Source organism: Pipistrellus kuhlii, unplaced genomic scaffold (assembly GCF_014108245.1).
Source record: "Pipistrellus kuhlii isolate mPipKuh1 unplaced genomic scaffold, mPipKuh1.p scaffold_m20_p_12, whole genome shotgun sequence".
In the NCBI taxonomy this organism is placed as follows: Eukaryota; Metazoa; Chordata; class Mammalia; order Chiroptera; family Vespertilionidae; genus Pipistrellus; species Pipistrellus kuhlii.
In genome coordinates this window covers 32233714-32251285 of record NW_023425427.1, presented here as the reverse complement: position 1 = coordinate 32251285, position 17572 = coordinate 32233714, and the positions used below count along the sequence as shown (strand labels likewise).

The 17572-nt window shown below is 50.6% G+C and overlaps 1 protein-coding gene across 1 annotated transcript; it reads right to left on the bottom strand.

Moving 5' to 3' along the window:
- Positions 1–742: 742 nt before the first annotated feature.
- DMRT3 (doublesex and mab-3 related transcription factor 3) lies at positions 743–17319 on the bottom strand. The gene is made up of 2 exons (XM_036434283.2): positions 16802–17319; positions 743–2054 (listed from the first exon to the last, which is right to left on the bottom strand). Exons 1-2 carry the CDS (start codon positions 17250–17252, stop codon positions 1060–1062), a joined length of 1446 nt encoding a protein of 481 aa, XP_036290176.1. The 5' UTR covers positions 17253–17319; the 3' UTR covers positions 743–1059.
- Positions 17320–17572: the final 253 nt, after the last annotated feature.

Here is a 17572-nt window from a genome sequence, read left to right as displayed (position 1 = left end):
TGGACAATAACATACAGGGAGCATTGTAATACATAGTAGGCACTCAATAAGTATCTGTTGAAGAAAAGAATGAATGGATAGAGGCAGCGAAGGAACTCTATTGTTGAACAAATACATTCTCCGTCTTTATGGCTGTACCCCCAAAACTCCGTCATGAGGATTTCTCAAGGAGTGCCTCATTTAACGGACACCTGGAGGTGGGACCCGGGCACTAGCGTAAGTCACCTTTACATCAGGCTCCTACTTTCAGAGGTCCCCTTTGCACAAGCAGAAATGACATGCACCAAAATCGTCTCCTTAGTTTTATTTCTTCTAGAGCCCTTAGCATGCTACATTAACCCGGCAGAGCTTAATCTTGTGTTCATTTCACAACACATTTCATGCAGTCCACAGCTGTGACGGGTTTTACACTGACATTACACGTGTTTCGGTTCAGCCATGTGAAAGGAATAATTCTTAATGGAGTTTTGTCTCTGAAAACTGTCCAAGCTTAAATTAAGCATGTGAGCGGTTCACTCTGTTCTTAGGAGCAGTCTCTCTCTTTAAAGATGCAAGATGGGTTTTTCCAGCGTTAGGAATATAATGTCCCTGTCGGCAGTCCGTCCGCAATCCAAGCACCCCTTCCTTTGGGAGCCGCACGTCCTGAGCAATCCCTTCGCCAAACTGCATTCAAGTATACGGGTTTTTGTTTTTTTTTATCAGACACTCCGGGTTGAGTCTAGGAGCAAAGCTGACACAAATAAATCATCCGTGGTCCCAGTTTTCCCAAGACGATGCTTAAGCCTGAGATGCTCTGGCACAATAAGCATGTCAGCACGAAAGCCACAGAGCAGAGCTATTTGGCATTTCCCAGTGAAGTGCAAGAAATTAAATAAGTTACGTGTTTGTTTGTTTTTTATTGCCAACAGAACCAAGCACAGTCACCCTGTCCAACAGAAGGAAAAGGAATACACAAGGTGTGGCTTCTCCTCAGTCTTTCCCCCCTTCCCTCCGTCCGTCCCCAAGGGTTCAGATGCCCAGAACGAGCCACCTGGCCCCGTCCGTCCTCCCGGCGCCCCTTTACGAGGACGTGTTGAGTATCCTGGAGTCCGAGGAGTCGGACCGCTCGTCGTAGTCGTCCTCGGCGTAGAGGGGCTGCTTGGACACCATGGGGCACCCCTCCTCGGGGGGGATGGAGATCCGGGGGTCCTCGGGGGCCCGCGCGGGCAGGACGGGGGAGCTCCTGAAGACGCCGGCGGCCGAGCTGCTGCCCCCCGGGAAGGGGCTGACGTACTGGGACCGCAGCTGGTACTGCTGCTGCAGCGTCATGGTGTTCCACAGCGCCACGTCGTTGGGCAGGAAGGGGCTGGCCTGGCTCCGGGCCAGGCCGTTCCTCAGCACCAGCGGGTAGCGGGGCGGCTGGGGGAACGGGTGCTGCAGGGGCACGGCCAGGGGGCCGGGCACCACGCCGCCGCCGCCGCCGGAGTCCGCCGAGAACCTCAGCGTGTCCGGGACGCGGAAGGCCGAGCCCACGGACCACTTGGAGGAGGAGAGCGGGTAGGAGCCCAGCGTGTGCTCGAAGAGGTGCCCGTTGGCGGGCAGCACGAGGCCCTCGGGCTCAGAGGCGGCCGGCCCCGGGGACCGGCTGGACAGCAGCACCTCCACGGCGCCCACCAGGTCCCCCCCGCAGCCCCTCAGGATGAGCTCCAGCACCGCCGGCTTCTGCTGCGGGAATATCTTCTTCAGCACGTCCAGCGGGGGCCTGTTGGCCTTCAGGCTGAAGGGCAGCGAGACGGTGCCCGAGGGGCCCTCGATGAGCAGGTGGCTCTGCTGCTCCCCGGGGCACTTGGGGCTGTCGGGGCGGCCGCCCGAGGCGCCCCCGTGTTTCTGGCCACCGGCGGCGGCGGCGGGGTACCCACCTTCGTCCACCGACACCACCTCGGGGCTCTCGGGCGCGAAGCAGCCGCCTTTGCTGTTGGCCACGTCCGGGGAGCTCCTCGGGTCCGTGTCCTTGTCGCTGAAGGTCTCCGCGCCCTCTGCCAGGCTGCTGTCCCCGAGGCGCTCCTCAGCCAGGTCTGAAAAGCAGAGAACAGCGCGGTTAATCCTCTCCTGGGGCACAAAGGGGAACAGACGTGCTCAGGAGGGAGCCCACACCGGCTTTCTGGAAATGGGAATGTGTCCCGGTGGGTTATAGCATACCACAGGCAAGAAAGAAAGAAAAGAAAGAAGAGAAAGAAAAGGAAGGAAGGAAGGAAGGAAGGAAGGAAGGAAGGAAGGAAGGAAGGAAGGAAGGAAGGAAGGAAGGAAGGAAGGAAGGAAGGAAGGAAGGAAGGGGAAAAGGTCAAAACTGGTTTGGTTCAGTGGATAGAGCATCAGCCTGCGGACTGAAAGGTCCTGGGTTCAATTCCGGTCAAGGGCATGTACCTTGGTTGTGGACATATCCCCAGTAGGGGGTGTGCAAGAGGCAACTGATTGATGATTCTCTCTTATCGACGTTTCTAACTCTCTATCCCTCTCTCCTTCCTCTCTGTAAAAAATCAATAAAATATATATTTTTTAAAAATTGAAAAAGAGCCGGGACCGGTTTGGCTCAGTGGATAGAGCGTCGGCTTGGGGACTGAAAGGTCCCGGGTTCGATTCCGGTCAAGGGCATGTACCTTGGTTGCGGGCATATCCCCGGTGGGGGGTGTGCAAGAGGCAGCTGATCGATGACTCTCTCTCATCGATGTTTCTGACTCTCTATCTCTCCCTTCCTCTCTGTACAAAATCAATAAAATATATTTAAAAAAAAAAAATAATAAAAAAAAAAAATAAATAAAAAAAAATTTTTTAAAAATTGAAAAAGAAAAAAGAAAGAAAAAAAGGAAGGAAGGAAGGAGGAAAGGAAAAAGGAAAGAAAGGAAAGGAAAGGAAAGGAAAGGAAAGGAAAGGAAAGGAAAGGAAAGGAAAGGAAAGGAAGGAAGGAACGTAAACTATGTCATTGGCAAATGGCAAATGACAAAAAAAAAAAAAGAGCCCTGAATATAAAGATCTAGAAACCAGAGTAAGGTCTCGGAATGAAGTGTTTAGGGAAGCTTGTCTCAAACATGCTCAGGGCAGCATAGGCCAAGGCCACAGAAGGTGTGGCTGCCCAGCAGCTCAGTCCGACCAGGGCCTTCTGTGGGCTGGGCACCCACTGGCCCAGGGAGGCAGAACGGAAGCTCAGGCTTTCCTTCCGGCTCTTCTCCTGCAAAGGAGGTGGAATGTAAGGACACCTTCCACTGGGGGGTAACCCAGGAGCTGCGGGACAGTTTACTATTTCAAACCCACTTCCCCACGCATAGATTTCTCAGTAAACATGCCTTGTGAAGCAGGTGCCGATGTGTTTCCATAGGATATTGTGTACAGTCACTAGCTGACAGATTGCCAGAGTAAAGGAAAGAAGCCTCTGTACACTGAAACCTTCATTTAAAAGCCACGTGAGGTGTGGCTCAGTTGAGTGTCGATCCATCAACCCAGGGGTCACTGGTTCAATTCCTGGTCGAGGCACATGCCTGGTGTGCAGGCTCAGTCTCTAGTGGGGGGCCATGCAGGAGGCAGCCCATCCATGTTTCTCTCTCATCGATGTTTCTATCTATATCTCTATCCTTCTCCCTTCCTCTCTCTCTAAAATCAATAAAAAACATTTTTTAAAATATGTTTTATTGGTTTTTTTACAAAGAGGAAGGTAGAGGGAGAGAGTGTTAGAAACATCGATGAGAGAGAGACATCCACCAGCTGCCTCCTGCACACTCCCTACTGGGGATGTGCCTGCAACCAAGGTCTGTGCCCTTGACCGGAATCGAACCTGGGACCCTTGAGTCCAAAGGCCGACGCTCTATCCACTGAGCCAAACCGGTTTCGGCTAAAAACATTTGTTTTAAAGCCACTTGAGGGTCTGGCAGACTTGTCAGCAACTTGGATTAGAAGGCATGCAAAAGCAGCTGTGCATTCTGGGAGGTGGGGGACAGGCTGCAGGAAGGAGAGGAAGAAGAGACTTGACAGGGTTCAAGGAACTATGGGAAGAGCATGGCCCATCAATGAGCGACAAGGACCTGGGGTGCCAGGGGGAAGATACATTTCCCATGAACTGTTGTGTCAGTAAAGTGCAAGGGAAGGACTTAAAGAAACCTCTTGAATGAAAAGAAGAGAGAGGGAGGAAATAGCTTTCCAAATAACGCAGAGATTTGCTGTGAAGTAAACCTGTTGCCAATTTAACATTCTGACTAAGACCGTACCCCCAGACCGGCTAGTGTTACAGTGCTAACCAGGCAGAAGGGAGTGGCTAAGACTGGATTACTCGCAGAAGTAAATGCTAACAGACCTTTATAATAAAGGGACATATTCCTTGTTCATAAGCCGTATGCAAGCGGAATTTTATCCTCCTTAAAACGTGTTCTGGCAGCATCTTCTGAAAGCCGATGTCACTGATCTGAAGGTGAGAAGTATTAAGGACCCACTTGTCAGGTTGTAAACAAGCGGTCTGCCTGTGCTTCCTACTTCCTGGCGTGAATGGCCTCATTGTCCCCTCCCTGTGGGCACACCTGACTGTGTGCAGACAGCCAGTTGGTGAAATTCCACCAAAGCAGCTTCTAAAATCCATCTCCTCCCAGGCTTTGTTGTTTACTTCAAAAGCCTTACTTTAAAGGCCGAAACTGCTTGAGCTCAGTGGATAGAGCATCGGCCTATGGACTGAAGGGTCCCAGGTTCGATTCCGGTCAAGGGCATGTACCTTGGTTGCGGGCACATCCCCAGTAGGGGGTGTGCAAGAGCAGCTGATTGATGTTTCTAACTCTCTATCCCTCTCTCTTCCTCTCTGTAAAAAATCAATAAAAATATATTTAAAAAGTAAAAAAATAAAAGCCTTAAAGGACCTTTTATGAACATGCTTTTAATATGGGCTATCTCTTAAATGTAACCGAAAAGACAAAACTTTGGTTCTCCACAAAGCAATTAACTATGTGCCAAGCAAAAATACTTAAAAGATATTCTTACATTATATCAGGGCCACTTTCAATCATAAATCTACTATGAGTTCTATATTTATCCCAAGTTTGCATTTTAAGTAAACTGCTTTGTTTTCCCCCAATATAAGATTTCTCTAGGGCAGTGGTCGGCAAACTCATTAGTCAACGGAGCCAAATATCAACAGTACGACGATTGAAATTTCTTTGCAGAGCCAAATGTTTTAAACTTCAACTTCTTCTAACGCCACTTCTTCAAAATAGACTCGCCCAGACCGTGGTATTTTGTGGAAGAGCCACACTCCAGGGGCCAAAGAGCCGCATGTGGCTCGCGAGCCGCGGTTTGCCGACCACTGTTCTAGGGGGTTCCTGTATAGCCCAGACAAACTAATTCTGCAACAACTCTGGGATGAACAAAAGACACATCTTTGAAGGAGAAATCAGACATATTCTCTCCTACAACTTCCTAGGCCTGGATTCCCAGTTTCATGTCCCGAGTTAATGTGGTACTTATACTTCATTCAGAAGAGAAAAACAGCACACACACACACACACACACACACACACACACAAAAAGGCATCTATAAATTCACACTGTCACCAGCATGTTAGCTCAGCTTGAACTGAACGCACAATTGGATTCTGGCTCCTGCTCAGTGGAGCTTGGAAGAGCCAAGTCCAATGCTCTCCCGGAGCAAGAATGAACATCAAAGAACGCTTTCAATGCTAGGTACAGTACCTCTAAGCAGTTTTCTTACTTCTTCAACTTTAGCTTTCATTGTCTGTTATCATCGGGTATTTGTATCCCTATAACACACTCGATACTGGAGAGGCAGAACAGAGGGTAGCAAATAACAGAAGTGTGAGGCTTGCCCCTGACTTGTGGAACGGATCACTAAGTTGGGGGGATAAGACGCATGTGCAGGGGGAAAGCAAACACACCCAGGCAGGCTTGCTACGCATTAAACCTAACACGCATGTACTCACATGTTGATCACAGCAGCCACAGTAGCCAAAAGGTGCCTGCAACCCCAGTGTGCACAGATGGGTAAGGAGATCAATGAAAGGTGGTCTACACATACAATGGAGCATCCTTCAGCCTCAAAAGGAATGGAATTCTGGCACATGCTACAATATGGATGAAAACATGCTAAATGAAATAAGCCAGTTACAGAAGGGCAATTTGTCCACGATTCTACTTATTTGAGATACCTAGAATAGGCATATTTACATATTTATAGAGACAGTAAATAGAATGGTGGTTAACAGAGGCTGGGGGGGAGGGAATTGTGTCTCACTGTTTAATGGGTACCAAGTTTATGGTTAGAATGATGGATAGCGGTGACAGTTGCACAACACCGTGAATGTGCTAACACTACTACGTTATTCCCCTGAAAATGGTTAAAATAGTCAGTTTTGTTATGTGTTGTTTTGGCGCGCGCGCGCATGCGCGCGCGCACAGACACACACACACACACACATGAAATATGATGCACGGTATCCTAGCGTTATAGGGGATGTTAAGATTTTTTAAAAAGAAACAAGTGCTTCTTCTAGAAAATAAAGAGTGTATAAATCTAGCTAAAAAGCTCAAAACTTAGCTATTTTTTAGAAGAAATGTGTGGACCTAAAACCAGCTTCCTGTTCTGAAAGGTAGGTGTTCCCTGCCCTGGGTGAGCCTGAAACACTGACAGCATCGGAGGAAGAGGTTCCGAGGTCTGTCCCCCACAGAATCCTTCAGGCTCCGGAAAAAGAGGCTTCAAACGGGAACCAGGGAACGATATTCTGGCTAATCTGACATATCTGAGTATTTTTCCCCCCCAATGAACTGGATATGGAATGGCAAGTGTAGGTCTATGACAGTGTAAAACCCACTGCTGCACCTGTTTTCCTGTGATGCAGAAGAGTCTTATATGGGTGCCCCCTTGTTCCCCAGCTGTGACACACACAAACACACACACACACACCGCAGCCCAGGCTTTCCTTTGCCCCTGCATCTGTGCAAGCACTTCCGGTTAGTTCTCCGGAGACGGTGGTGCACTGTGCTGACGCACCCACTCTCAGGTTTCGGGGCTGACAAGCCTCTCCGACTGGGAGTCAGGGCTTCTGATCGACAATGTGAGAAGAGCTAAGAAGATGTCACAGGAAACAAACCTATAAACGCAACACTCCGAGCAACCGAGGTCAGCCCTGTTGACACGGAGTTCAAAGGGAAGACAGGAGACACAGGAAGCAGCAATGAGTGGGACTCTCCGACGGCGTTCATACACCTGAGCAGCACAGAAAGGCCTGCTACGTACAAGGTACTGTGTGAGCAGAATCCCAGTCAACAGCCAAAGGCTACGGAGGTCGCAAAACCGGGCAAGGGGCAAGGGGAGACTGGCCCCTCGCCTTGCACCAAGAGCAAACTCCGCGCCTAACTGTTCTTTCTGAAAGAAGAATATAGAGTGCCTGCCATCCTGAGGCATTGTGGTCTACTGGTTGTGTGCTTGTGCCTAACCCAGATGCATCGCAGGTTATTCTGCTGTCAACACAGACTTTCACAAGTAACGACAGAGGGTGGGTTGTGAGCCCCATGATAACCTGTCACGTAATAACGGGTGTTTCTTTACATCTCTAGGTTTGTTTTCCTACGTGAACTTTATAAACGGCGCGCGCTGGCTTACCGCACAAAGGCCAATCTTGATATAGAAATTCGAAACTGGCAGCACACGAAATGAAAAGGAAACTACCCCCAAAACACTTTGCCTTCTTCTCTTCTTGAAAGCGACACCCTAATTCCTAGAACAGGAAGAGGAAGAGTGTACTTCAACTGGTACTATTTTCACCCCTAGTACATGGGTACCGGAAGCCAGAACTCCTGGACAAAAACTGAAAAGAAATCAGCTTCATCTGATGCTATAACCCATCTACTGAAAGCGACAGTCTGCTGTTTCCAATGCTGAAACATCAGACATCTTTAACATTTACTCAATGCTCCCTCTCAATGTCATAGTTTTTATGATGTAGACACACAGCTACCCCTAAAATAAACTTTTCACTAGAGTGAAGGTTTTTAAAAGGTGATATTCAATTACGAAGGAAATTTTTACATGGATAATTATATATATATATATATATATATGCCATAAGATAGCTACAGGATTTTCAAGAGATAATGAACATTCACACAAAAGTGATTTCCATCTAAAATAAAATTTCAGCTCTAAAATCTAACTTTTCTTTGGAGGATTTTTCCATATGAAAATGCACTGAAGCAAAAAAAAAAAAATCTAGATATTCATTTCAAATATTTTGAGAAAGCACACCCCATCTGTGAAACATTTTGCTCAAGACACAAAAACATGAGAAATCTTGCTGACTTAAATGTGGCGGGTTGCTCCATGTTATCCAATGACATCTACAAAACAAAATGTATCCACATCCAGAATGAAAACACAAGAACATTGGCAGAGAGAGAGGAGGGTTTCCTCACGCACGTCACTGGATTTTTTTTTTCCTTCCAAAATTGCGTCAGGCATTTTGAAACAGGGACTGCGTGTCCTCAGCTGTTCGCGTGAGCATTGGGGAACACACCTCTGAGTAACAGCCCCAACGCGTCATTTCCAAAGCACACCAACAAACCTTCAACGGCAGGCAGGAGCCTGGGCAAGGCTGGCTTCTAGAAGAGCTGGCTGCCCACTGCCCGGTCAGAATTCTACAGTAACAGGAGACAGGCTCTGTACACCTTCTGTTATCTTTGTCTCATACGACAAGTACAGAACCATAAAACACTGAATCGCCGACCACTTCTAGCACAGCAGAAAATGAATGTTGGTCTAAAACCCTTTCTTTTCTTCCTACGGAGAGAAGAAAACTCGTGGAAAGTAAAAATACATAGTCACATTTTCCTTTTTAAAAATCATTAAAGCCCTGGCTGGTGTGGGTCAGTGGTTAGAGTGTGAGCCCTCACACCCAAGGGTCTCATGTTAGATCCCAGCCCCAGTCAGGGCATGTGCTGGGGAGGCAACCAATTGATGTGTCTCTTTCACATCGATGTTTCTCCCTTTCTCCCTCTCCCCCTCTCTCCTCCCTTTCACCCTCTCTAAAAATCAATGGGAAATATATCCTTGGGTGAGGTTTAGCAAAACAAAAGAAAAATCCTAAGATAAAAAATCATTAACAACACTGGGTTAAGAACATGTTGGCAGTATTTTTAGGTTTCTGCAGACCAATATTTTTGGGGGACATATAAAGGGCTGGGTATAAGGAAGGATGGTTTTACAACTGTAGATTACGGTACATTTCCTACAAAAGTTTAGGTTTGACCTCTTCCTTGATTCAGAAAATAACACTTTTCACAAAGCAGGAGGGAAATTACCTATAAGCCTACATGTGTGTTTGGTACGTATAATAATGCAAACTGGGTGGCTCAACTGGTTCAGCATCGTCCTCTGCACCTAAAGGCAGCCGGTTCGAACCCCGGCTGGACATGTACAGAGGCTGCCAAGAGATGTTTCTCACATTGGTCTCTCTTTCTCTCTCTCCCTCCTTCTAAGCAAGCCTTCCAGTGAGGATTAAAAAAAATTTTTTTTTAATTTAAATGTCTATTCATTCATCCATATATTTGGCAAATATCCTTGAATCCCTCACTACGTGCTCAGGCATTTCTTAGGTAAGACTATATGAAAAACCAGAGCGTTGTTTTTTTTTTAATCAAAGCATTGCCTCTTAGCCACCAAAAGACTTACATTTACTAACTAGTCTTTTGCAAAATTTCCTATTTATCTTTGCAATTGGTCACATTTTACATTGAAACACAGCAAGTAACTCAAAGGCCAACAGCTGGGCAGACTATGGTGTCTTCATTGGAGGGAATACTGTTGTCAACATGCACATATAAAGACTATGGGTGCAACAGATACACTGAATTAAATAAAGAATAATCAGTGGCAGGGGTCTTGGGGGAGTCAAAACACTGATCCTAGCTTTGCAAAATGTATGTCTGACTTGTCATTGGAATCAAGAGATTAGAGATCTGGGAAAAAACTCATGTTCTGACACTTAAATTTTTCCAGAATACTGCCCTTCGGTAGTTGATTAGGCACATTTTTATAGCTGTTTATACAACAAAATGGGAGGGAAAAACACTGCGTTATGTTTTTGTTTCCTCAGCGCTCAGACAAGGAAATGATTCACTAAAGACACGTGGGACTCACGGGGAGGGACACTCAGACGTCACTTAACCTTGGCCATGGGCACCCAGGCATACCCCAAGTTCAAGGTCGCTGTGCCATGAGTCGCATCAAACTACACGTGAGGCCCAGGGGCTTGAGCGGCTAATGGCTGGGGAAACTTGCATGTGGGGTGGTGTGCCAAAATTTGGCTCAGTGGATAGAGCATCGGCCTGTGAACTCGGGGTCCCTTGGTTACTGGCACATCCCCGGTGCCTGATGTTTCTCTCTCATCGATGTTTCTAACTCTCTATCCCTCTCCCTTCCTCTCTGTAAAAAAATCAATAAAAACAAAAAAATAAAAGTCAGTTAAAAAAAAAAAAAGCCAAAGAAAAGAGGAAAGCAAGAAGGAACCTGAGAGGAAGAAAGAAAGGGGAGGGGCGGGTAGGCAGGGGCAAATAGCTCTGCACTGGACTCGTCCTCTCTCCAGTCAGCAGGAAGTGCAACATTTCCAGAAAGGGGCTCCAGTCCTCCTCCGGGGGGCTTTGATTTATGGAGATTTATTCCCGGGCCCCCTCGGTGAAGCTGTTGAGCTGTGGGCAGAAAGTGCTGACTGGCTGCCACGAAGAATTTCTCATCAATGCTCTCTGATTGTATTTTGCAAACAAAATGCCTGTTGCTTGGTAACATTTCACTTGAGCCTGACCTTCCCCGAAAGTTATTGCTATCGGATTCGATTTACACTGTCCTCCTGTGATTACTGTAATCTTTTAAACCCGGGAGTGCATCTATCAGGGGGAAGAAAAGTTGGCTGTGTAAGTCCAGGGCACGGCCGTCCCCCAGATTTATAACCTGGGGGCAGGCCCTTTCCCCGACGGCAGTGGAAGTCTGGTTTCCAGAGGTTGGAACGCGCTGGTTTTCCATGCCAGCCCTGGCCTCCAGCCGATGCCCACCCCAGGCAGCGGGGGCTCCGGAGAGAGGGAAGCCGGGAGACCCACACACGGCCCTGAAGACCCCAAGCCCCACGGGGCTCACTGAGTGGGGTGATGGGAGCTGGGAGGGACAGCCTCTGCCTAGGGTTGCCAGATTATTTTCAACTTCAAATAAATAATGAAGAATTTTTAGTATAAAGTATGTCCCACCCGATAGTGGCCATCCTGTTTTTTTATTTGCACGTTTTCTGCTAAATCTGGCACCCCGCGCTCATGCAGCAGGGAGGGAGCGGAAGGCCTGAGAGGCCGGAGTGGGGAAAGCAGGGAGTCTTGTTCCTCAGGCTCCAAGCTCCTGAGGGGTGGAAGGTCGGAAGCAGGCTGGGGGGATGGGAGGGGGGTGGAGGGGGGGCCCACGGGGGCGTGCGGCCACCCCACCCTGTCCAACTGCAGTTTCCCTGAGACGGGCGATGGGCAAGGGGCAGTATCCAGTGCAGCCGCAACCGCCCCTGAACACAGGTTCGCTGGGACTCTCATGCCTCCGCTGGGGCCCTTGTGCCCTGGCTGCTCCCACAGGTGGAGAGCACACCACCCTACACGCAAGGTGCTGGGCTGCCTACCACTCCCCCACCTCCCCCACCCACACCCACCTCCACCCCCCACCCCAGGCAGGGCCCCAGGAGCAAAGGAAATGGACCGATGGGCGCCTCCAGAACGGCCACAAACTGTGGCTATCCTCAGCGCCCTGCCCCGGGGACCAGCCCTGGGGGACGGTGTGGGAGAGACCAGCGGCACGGGATCACGTATTCCTTTTCATCTGCGTGGCTTTTGTTTTTTACAGTGCGTCTCTGAGTCCAGCCCCTCGCCCCAAATGATGCCTTCCTAAAACCAGACGCGGCGGGTAAGTTCAGGGGCACAGGGCAGGGCGCGAGGGACCTTGACGTCTTTCCCACCTTTCCGTTTTCTTCTGGCCAACACCACCGGCTCAGAGCGTTCCCCATCCCCGCCTGGACCGGAGATCTGGTGACACTCATTATCCCTGAGTGTCACCATATTACCGGTGACACTCATTATCCCTGCAGGCATGTCTGCCTGTCTTTTTTTATTATTATTATTTTTTATTTTTTGTAAATTAAATTTAAAACAAGGAAATAGCCTGGGCAGGACCCAGGGAAGTAGGAGCTGAAAGGCACAGAGCACATATAAAGATGCCATTCGGTACCGGGCAGGAGGTAGTTTCCAAAAACTTCTCTCACCACAGGTCTCTTACCCACCCCCTTTCAGGAGAAATCAACAGGAAGGGAGACCCTACCCTCCTTTTTGGTCCTGCCCTCCTACTCCTAACCAAAATAGGTTGGGTTTTATTTCTTTCTCCTTTAAGAACACGTTAAAGACCTTGTGCACATCTTTGCTTTGGTGACAGATGCTGACGGAGGAAGGACCTACAGCTAGAGATCTTGCCCAGGACTCTCTCCCCTGAGGGAAATGGTGGGGCTGGGGGAAGGGAGCCGCCAGCCACACAGGGGTGTAACTTTAGCTCTCACCTTGGCGTTCACCCTTAACTTTCCTCGGCTCCGGAACCCAGGGCCTGAAAGGCTGGCTTGGCTGGTTCGGGCTGCTGACTCAGGAGCACCGAGTGCTGAGAGATGCCACACTTCCCAGCGTATTTCCATGGGGGACTGGGAAGGGTGTGAGGGGGATGAAGAGGGGATTCAGGAGAGTAAGTGAATCAATGGCACCTAGGTAAAGAAGCTTACATTATAATTTGGGGTTTTAAAGGATCTCGGAATCCCAGGCCAGTCATAGATGATAATCAAGGAACAGGGGGGAATGTACATCCCAAAAGAAGAGAGAATGCTTCCATCCAGAGCTAGAAATAGTAACATTAGAATATGTAAATTCTCCTTAAAACCGTGGCCACAGGGAAAGGGATGGTCTAACAGGCTACACCATTAGATAAAATAACTCCAGTCCTTTACAGCATCTGAAGCAGAACTTGGAGGAGACATTTCTTCCGGTCACAAAGCTGAGTTTTGGTGTTGATGTGGCACTCCCTGAACAGCCGGGGCCTCTCAGGGGCGGTGCCCAGCAAGCAGGCCTTTGCAGTGTTCCCCAAAGTGTGGTACGTGTACCCCCAGGGGTACCAGAAGAGTTTGGTGGGGGTACTCATTGCACCAGAGTTTGGTGGGGATATGCACTGCAGTGGCTTAGCTGCAAGTACCGTATTTTTCGGACCATAAGACGCACCAGTTTTTAGAGAAGGGAAATGAAGAAAAAAAGATTCTGAAACAAATAGTGTCCTAAAATATTTTATGTGCATTAAAACCCAACATCACAGTCATAAACACATGTAATCAACCCTGTAAAGTAAACAGCAGCATTTAGAACCATTTTAGAGCCGGGCAAGCACACAGAGACCACACAGAGCCGGGCAAGTAAAAAAACTTTTTTTAAAAAGTATATGTGTAGGCTATATTTGGACCATAAGACGCAGGGACTTTTTCCCCCCACTTCTGGGGGAAAAAAAGTGTGTCTTATGGTCCGAAAAATATGGTAATTCTACGTTCTCATGAGTACGAGGGGGACTCAGCGTTAGGAAAATTATAGAAGGGGTACACATATGTCAAAAGTTTGGGAACCACTGCTCTAGGGCATGCGCTTTTCACCTGCATTGTAGCTAACGACGATGATGAAATTTCCACGGTGACGGACTGAAGCAGCCCTTTTTGAAAGAGCCAACCTGGACACAGAGATGACACGGGTGGCACCAATGTCCATCCTGTGCCAGCAGACACGGATTCCTAATGGTCTGGGACTTGCTTCTCTGCGCGCAGTGAGCTACGTGTCCCGCGGCATCTGATCTCCTTCCCACTATGCATGGTAGGCTACATACAAATAAGATCTAATAAGCACAACTGCAGAAAAGTATGATATATACAAGCAACCAGTAGTCTCGCCCGGGCAGTTTCTCTCCACGTCCACCCCAAATGGACTTTCTTACAGATCCACCTGCACGCTCGCCTTCCTCATGAGAACTACTCTGTGTGTGTTTTCTTGTGCCAACACCCACATCATGGGCTTGATGATAGGCATTTTTTTTTATTTTATTGCTTTTTAAAATACATTTTATTTTTCACAGAGAGGAAGGGAGAGGGATGGAGAGTTAGAAACATCGATGGGAGAGAAACATCCATCAGCTGCCTCTTGCACACTCCCTACTGACTACGTGCTGCAACCAAGGCACATGCCCTTCACTGGAATCGAACCAGGGACCCTTAAGTCTGCAGGCCGACGCTCTAGCCACGGAGCCAAACCGGTGAGGGCTGAATGGCATTTTTAATGGAATTAGAGGGCCAAACCAGCTGAAAGAAGAAAATGAAAGTCATGTACATGAGCGTGTAAGGTAGGTAACGTGACCAGCTAGAAACCGAGCCCTTGGTCCCTGAGGCTCAGTCTCCCGAGGCCAGCAGCCACTCTGACCTCTCCCTGTGGCACATCCTCTTCTCCTGTGCACTTGCCTGCTCTGGATGTGAGGGCTCGGGCTATCCCTGAGCACTCCGAATAAAAGAGAGGGCACCGGCCTGGTCTGTCCAGTGGCATCAGCCTCCTTCCATTCTCCCAAACCTGCGTCCTCCTGCTGCTGCTGCCGCAGGTGCTGCTCCGCCTGCTTCCGGCCCTCGCTACCCTCCTCCGGGGTTGTTTTCCGTCTTGTGACACTGCAGGAACCATGGGCTCGGGGTATCCCGCGGAATGGTCGGAATGGCACACAGGATGTCTCCTCTTGAACTGAGACACCCAACCTCCAAGCCCTGTTATTACAGCAGTGCTGCTGGGTAAGTGTCCTTGCAAAATGCTACCTTCTACCGACAGACACTGAGACTCCCCCTCTGGAGGCAGCGGAAATTCAAAGTTATCGGCATGCATCAACTTCGAGAAGCGAGACAAAACACTCCGGGTGGCTTGTGCTAACCTAAAGGAGAAAGGCAGCATAAACCTCTCTCTCTCTCTCCCTCCTCTTCTTCTGTGGCAAACTTACAAGTATGAAGAGATCAGATTGAAAGGAGAGAGACAACAGGGGTGGGTGGACATGACTCTTACATCTTACTTTGGGTCAAATATCCAAAAATTTCAGGGCAGCAGGACTGGGCCTGCAAGGCTGCCTGTGGACTCACCCCCAAACCAGTGAGTGCATCTCCCCAGCGCCACACATCAGTCAGCTGCGGCTGAAAGCCCCTTTCCAAAAGCCAGAAGCTTTTGCAGACTTCCACAAACTCCTTGGAAGTGTGTGTGTGGGGGGGGGGGGGGTGGAGTGCCAGAAGTTTTATCCCAGTCCTACCTTTGGGGCTCTCCCTCGAAAAATTCAAACAAACCCCTTTAACACCCCCCCCCGCCCCCTCTCCCCAGAAGATCGGTGCTTTTCCTTTTCTTTCCTATTTGCCCCACCAAACACTTGTCAGTTGGACTCCAAGAGCCTACAATCAAAGGAATGCTTGGGTTGGGCAGGACCTCGAGGTAGAGATTCGCAGGAGAAAAGAGCCTCATCTGGGGTTTGCAGACCAGAGGCCTGGGGGAGGGAAAGGGATGGAAGCAGCGGGGTGGGCGGAAATCTGTCCGCCTCCAGAGCTCAGGGCAGACCCACTCTCTCTAAGGCACCACGCAGGAGAGAAGAGCGAGGAGAGAAGAGCGAGCACAGGTAAGGGAAGCAAGAGTCTTAGTCTCTGCTCCTTATGCTACAGCATGAGGTCCAAGCCTCCTGGAACCTGGGAAACGGCTCTCCAGATATGGCCTTCCCACGGCAGGTTAAGTTTTTGGTTGGTTTGATTAAAAAAAAAAAAAAAATATATATATATATATATATATATATATATATATATATATATATATATATATATATATATAATTTTAAGATTTCAGAGAGGAATGGAGAGAGAGTGAGAGAGACAGAAACATCAATGATAAGAATCACTGATCGGGTGCCTCTCGCACACCCCCAACTGGGGATCCAGCCGCAACCGGGCATGTGCCCTTGACTGAATCAAACCCAGAACCCTTCCGTTCACAGGCTGGACACTCTATCCACTGAGCCAGACCGGCTATGGCCGCAGGTCAAGTTTTGTGTGTATTTCTTTAAACCACAGAGGCAGCTGAAGGCGGCCTGAGGAACCTATTGAAAGACTTGAGCAATTTTGCAAAAGCAGCTCACAGTGGCCACACCAGGTTCTGGGCCCTCCCTATCCGTTTAGAAGCCTTCCTGGCCTTTTTTTTTTTATACTATTGCTTCTACATGAGACTTCTTTCAACAAAGTGCAAGTCGCTGCGGACCACAGCGCGCTACCAGACAGGCTTGGGGTTAGCTCCAGTTCCCTGGGGCCCAAAGAACGCCCGGCCCGGAGTCCGCCAAGTCCTGCACCTACAGGCTCCAGTCTCTCTAAAAAGCCCTAAGGCGGGGCACCCCTCAGCACGGCGGTGTGCACGCCCGCGTGGGTGTTCATTTGGACCCGTCACGACCTCTTTGGCCACCCTTCGCACAGTCCCGAAGTTTGGCTGGAGCCCCAAGCACCTTCCTCGCGGGCGGCGTCCGAGTTCCCCCTCCAGGAGGCAGAGGGAAAGCCGGCGGCGGCCCGGAGAATGGGAACCGGCGAGGCCAAGTTTGGAGAGGAAGGCCCGGCCAGGCCCCCACTTCCCCAAACCGTCCCCAAACCTTCCCCAAAGCGTCCCCAAACCTCCCCGCAACCCCGCCCGCCCGCAGCGCTCTTACCGGGCTTGGCGAGCGGCGGCTGCAGCGGCCCGGGCCGGGGCTCGGCGGCCCAGCGCAGCGCGGCGGCGGCGGCCAGCTCGGCGGCGGGGCGCGGCGGCGGGGCCGGCTGCGGGCTCGGCGGCGGCGGCTGCGGGGCGGCGGCGGCGTCCCCGGGCGGCGGGGGTCCCGGCAGGGCGCGCAGCGAGTCGGGGATGAGGCTCTCGAGGCTCTCGTTGGCCTGCTGCCGGCGGAGGGCCACCTGCGCCGCCATGACGCGCTGCCGCTCGATGATGAGGATGCACTTCTCGCACGTGCAGTCCTTGAAGCGGCAGTAGCGCTTGTGGCCCTTGAGCCAGGACAGCACGCCGTGGTTGCGGCAGCGCGCGCACTTGGGGGTGCGCTGCAGGGGCGCCCGCGGCGGCTGCGACACCGGGCCGCCCACGTACAGGTACGGGGAGCCGTAGCCGTTCATGCCCCGGGCTCCCCGGAGAGCGAAGGGCGGGCGGGCCGGCGGCGGGAGCGGGACGGCGGGGCTGGGAGGCCCGCTCCGGGGCGGCCGCGTGCGTCCCGAGGCGGCGGCTGGAGGTGCGGCGGCCGGTTCACATCTCCCGCGGCGCTCGCACCCCGGACCTCCCTCCGGCGGCGGCTCCGCCAACCCCGGGCCGGCAGGTCCTCCCGCGCCGAGCGCTCAGGCGGCTGCGAGGTGCCGGCGGCGGCGCTGGTGACGCTCTAAGCCAGCTTGGCCGAAGTGGCAGCGCGCGGCCGGCCCCAGCAGCACCTCCTCCCCCGCCC

What these genes read in the sequence shown, in the direction of transcription:
- DMRT3 (XM_036434283.2), bottom strand. Translation starts at nt 17,252, where the DNA reads ATGAACGGCTACGGCTCCCCGTACCTGTACGTGGGCGGCCCGGTGTCG. An exon ending in GCCGCCGCTCGCCAAGCCCG is followed by an intron (nt 2,055 to 16,801) that starts GTAAGAGCGCTG and finishes TCTGCTTTTCAG; the next exon opens with ACCTGGCTGAGGAGCGCCTC.